At 34.8% G+C, this 4,177-nt stretch overlaps 1 protein-coding gene across 1 annotated transcript; it reads right to left on the bottom strand.

The window, feature by feature from the left end:
- Positions 1-264: 264 nt before the first annotated feature.
- On the bottom strand, positions 265-3,756 carry Pnn (desmosome associated protein-like protein pinnin). The gene is made up of 6 exons (XM_028308215.1): positions 3,535-3,756; positions 3,313-3,459; positions 2,798-3,020; positions 2,326-2,620; positions 1,566-1,862; positions 265-1,428 (listed from the first exon to the last, which is right to left on the bottom strand). The coding sequence occupies exons 1-6, from the start codon at positions 3,663-3,665 to the stop codon at positions 1,226-1,228; spliced, it is 1,296 nt and encodes a 431-aa protein (XP_028164016.1). The 5' UTR covers positions 3,666-3,756; the 3' UTR covers positions 265-1,225.
- Positions 3,757-4,177: the final 421 nt, after the last annotated feature.

Genomic DNA, 4,177 nt, shown 5'->3' with positions numbered 1-4,177 from the left:
TCAATTGTATAAAACAGAAACTGCCTTGACAGCTAGCAGCCTGTAGCTTTTTTAACATGTTATTTTAAGGCTTGTTTTTGTTTCAATCTAATGAGGGTTTTCGCGAATGAAAGATCCGCTAGATGGCGGGACGTGGATGTGGGGTCTGACTGCTGCGTGATTGGTGGATTTTGACATATCTGTCAATGTCATGTCAATAATAACCAATCATGCAGCATTTGGACCTCGCGTCTACGTATTGCCATCTGGCGGATTTTTCATTCGCGGAAACCCTCATTGATATGAAACAAAACAGTTATTTATGTAAGTAACAAATTATTTTGTAAATGAAAAAGTCTTTTCATTCCATGACTTTACTTGAACGCTTGTAAACATAACCACAAATGCAAATGATAAACTGTGATTTATTCTTGATCTAAATTATTGAACCTATTATAAAGTTTTGTAACAAGAACACTTCAGTTTTAATTTGAACTAACCCTCATTAAAGGATTCCAATTTCACTACGAATATTATGACACTCGTGTGCTAAGTTGGTGAGTACAATCCAGGCAGGTAGCAGCCAGAACGAAGACGATGGCGAAAGTGCCTTTTCCTGTGATTTCGGCACTGTAGTGTAAAAGTTGTAAACAAAGTGTAATTACCAACTTAGCACACGCGTTTCATATGTTTCAACACACTTGCAGGAAAATTTTGTAGGTATGTACATTGTACATTCATTCAAGTTTCTCAAGAAAACTTTGGAAAATTCTTTATGGGAGGTTGCGTGGCACGAACAGTCTTTTAACTACAAATTGTAAATATGTTTCTCATATTTACTAATTAATTAGTGAATACATAATATTTCATGACAACATACCTATTATGTTGAAAAAATAAATAATTTTATGAAATCTGTATTTGTAATAATTAAACAATCTCATTTTATTCAACAAGCACAATAAATGTTTTCTATGTCTATTATTCATATAAAAAATAGTGTTTTATAACAGACTATCTGAAATAACCTCTATTTTAATAAAAAACTATTTTCATTAGCTTATGGTTATAATATTTTAAAAAGCATGCGTTATACACCCATGCTTTATGCTCTATTTACATGACAGTGTATTATGTATACTTAAAAATGGTGCTATAAGTCACTATGAATGTGTGTTGCAAGTGTGTTGAAATTTACTACAGTACACTTCAGTAAACAGGCTATGTAATGACAGATGCGGGAGTACTAGGAATGCTCAGAGTGTTCTGGTTCTTCGGGTTTTTCTTCGGCCACAGGTTGCACGTTGTTAACTTCGCTAGCGTCTGTAGTTTGCTCTCCATTTACTGTGCTGTCATTCACTTCAGCTTCTACCGTAGTATTTGCATCGACACTCATATTCTGATCTTCAACTTCTTGACTTCTATCTACAGTTTTAACTTCATCTGTTTCTGGAACAAAAATTTATAAGATACAAAATAAATGACTATAATAAAAACGTAATAAAAAAATATTTTTATGATTCTAATTTGAGCACAAAAAATAGTTAGAAACTTTTTATTAGAATAGAAACAAAGATTTCTGTTACCATTTTTAACCTCAGCCACCATTTCATCCTTATCATTAGGCGCATCATGTCTATCGTCGCCGTCGCTGTCTTCTTTCTCATCAGCATCTGCCGCGAACTTATTTCTTTTGTGTCCCTTATCGTCCTCGTTCATTTCCTGGTCCTGTTCCGCGGGATCCTTCTGCAGCGGCATGTCGACGTCCTTGTCGGTGAGCTCCGGATCGTTCTCCTTGGCGCCGGGGCCGCGAGGCCGTAGGCAACGCTGCTCTATCCGCTGGAGTTCCTCTTGCAGTTCTTGCCGTTTCTTGATCATGCATTCTGTAAAAGTTAATTAAGAATGTTAAATTAACCTTTACATAAATTAAGCCCAGGCACTTTCTGTTAATCTGTACAGTGTACACACTTTTAAAGGATAAGTTACTTTTTACATAGTATGCATGTCCTAAAAGATTGTGTGAAATTATTTACCTAAAAATTTTAATAGCTTTGTTTTAGTAATGACACATAAGATTGATACAATGAAAATGAAATACACCCAAGTTATCTATTTATCAGAGACCAAAAAGAGGATGTGGTAAATATTTTTATACTCACTGCGGTACAAAGGACCATATTTTGCTGTAAATTATTAATTATTAGTGCTTGATTAAAATATTAAATTTTTCTATTAATCATTATATTTCTGAAATCTAATTCTAACCCCATGGTTACATGTACCGTTACAGCATCGTCACCACTCAGATGAAAACATTGCCATTCTGTTAATATAAAAATTACTTACTTTCATGGAACTTTCTGCTTGAATTCAACTTCTCTGTGGCCTTTTCAGACATTTTCTTCGGTATCCAATAAATGTGGGGCTTAGCTTTGGTGAGGATAAAATTAGCGATGCTCTTCTGTGATTCTTCCCATTTCTCAAACTCCTGAACTCGCGCCATTTTAGCTTCCAAAGCCTTTATCTTGGCTTTCTTGTGTTCTCTCTCAGCATATAAGGTCTTTCGTTCTTTCTGTTCTCTTTCCTTTTCTAGCCGGGCCTGCTCTTCTATCTTGCGTTCTACTTGTGCCTTCTTGTCTTCCTGTAATTTATAAAATGTAAAGTGAATATTGTTAGCCATTAGACATAAGAAGATACTACAAGAGATGACCTCTTAATTGCCACAAACCAGATTCTTCATAAGATACATTGAAGGAATTTGTTAATTATTTGATATTTACACAAATACAAGAAAAATATTTAAAAAATATGCTAATACCTTAGTCTGTAGCACTATCTCTTCCTGTTTGAACTTTTGTAGTGTGCCTAGAAGTGATCCAAAGATACGTCTGTTACGTTTCCGGGCCTGTTCATCGTCACCCTGTGCTCTAAGCACTGCGGCCCGGGTGGGCAGCTCACGGCACACAGCAGAAGGCACTCTCCCCCTCTTGATTCCTGGTCCGTCATCTTCCCCATCACTGTCTTGGACTCGTGCTGATAACCTAAACCACATATTGAGAATGTTTCAGAACAACTTTTGAACCACTGACTGACCAAAGATCCTGTTGTAGCCAATTTTCAGTGCAATTTTAGTTTCACTGATAAAGGACTGCTTACATTAATCAATTAAATATTGAAATTAACAAAAACTCCAAATTAAACAAGCTGCAGTGACAAGTACACAATGCACAATCATTATCCCAATAATGTTTGTAATGATTTTCGATAACACTTAATGAATTCATTAATGAGTGATTTTTTGGCCGTCAATACACACATTAATACGAACAGTACCTGCTAAAAACCGTTTTAGTCTCATGTTTTCGTTTTCCAAATAATTGTTCTTCATTCTTGTAGTTATTACCGGCGTCTTGGAACGAATTCCGACCACCTGCACGAAATCCACTTTTGTAATAGTCTCCAGACGCATTGTTGAACCTGCTGTAATATATTTAACACGTCAGAACAAATTAAAATACTCACAAATTACTACATTTTGTCAAGGTGATTACTAACCTATCGTTAGAAAAACTCCGCCCTGAAACTTGAATTTTCTTGATGTTTTCGTCAATTTTAAACAAACTACTCTTTTCATTTTCTAATTGTGTTCGTAAAGAACTAAAAGATATTGCTACTTCCGTCCCCATTGTATTAGAAATACTGAATTTACGATAAAATCACAACAATTCCGACTTCACTTTGCTTTGCTTTGGGCTATTTTTTTTTATCGATCAACTTCACATTCACAGATTAAACACCGACAGCTTCAAAGCGTCAGGAGCGTTTTGTTTTCCATGTCATTTTTTAAATTTACTTATTATTTTAAACTACGACTAAGATGCATTCATAAATTATTCATAGGCGTAGTACCTATGTAATAAAATGCGTAAATTAGTAATATAGGTAGGTAATAAAATACTAACAGATTTCTGTTCGACAAGCGCAATATTTATTTGTCGACAGATGTCGCTGCTTGTTGCAAAAAACCGCGTATATTGGTTTAACATCTTATTCCGCTCACCGATAGATGTCGCTATAAGTCTTAAGATTCGTAGTAATAAATTATAAAATGTTATTAAATGCGTGAATTAAGTAAAATAAGTAGGTAGGTAATAATTTAAAATACTAAAAGTTATTTCTGCTCGACAAGCATAATATC

This window comes from Ostrinia furnacalis, unplaced genomic scaffold, assembly GCF_004193835.3.
Source record: "Ostrinia furnacalis isolate ACB-3 unplaced genomic scaffold, ASM419383v2 OfSCF2396, whole genome shotgun sequence".
Taxonomy (NCBI): Eukaryota; Metazoa; Arthropoda; class Insecta; order Lepidoptera; family Crambidae; genus Ostrinia; species Ostrinia furnacalis.
The sequence above is the reverse complement of the archived record's forward strand: the minus strand, read 5'-3'. Positions and strand labels throughout refer to the sequence as shown.

What these genes read in the sequence shown, in the direction of transcription:
- Pnn (XM_028308215.1), bottom strand. Translation starts at nt 3,665, where the DNA reads ATGGGGACGGAAGTAGCAATATCTTTTAGTTCTTTACGAACACAATTA. An exon ending in ACTAAAACGGTTTTTAGCAG is followed by an intron (nt 3,021 to 3,312) that starts GTACTGTTCGTA and finishes TATGTGGTTTAG; the next exon opens with GTTATCAGCACGAGTCCAAG. An exon ending in AAGCAGAAAGTTCCATGAAA is followed by an intron (nt 1,863 to 2,325) that starts GTAAGTAATTTT and finishes TAACTTTTACAG; the next exon opens with AATGCATGATCAAGAAACGG.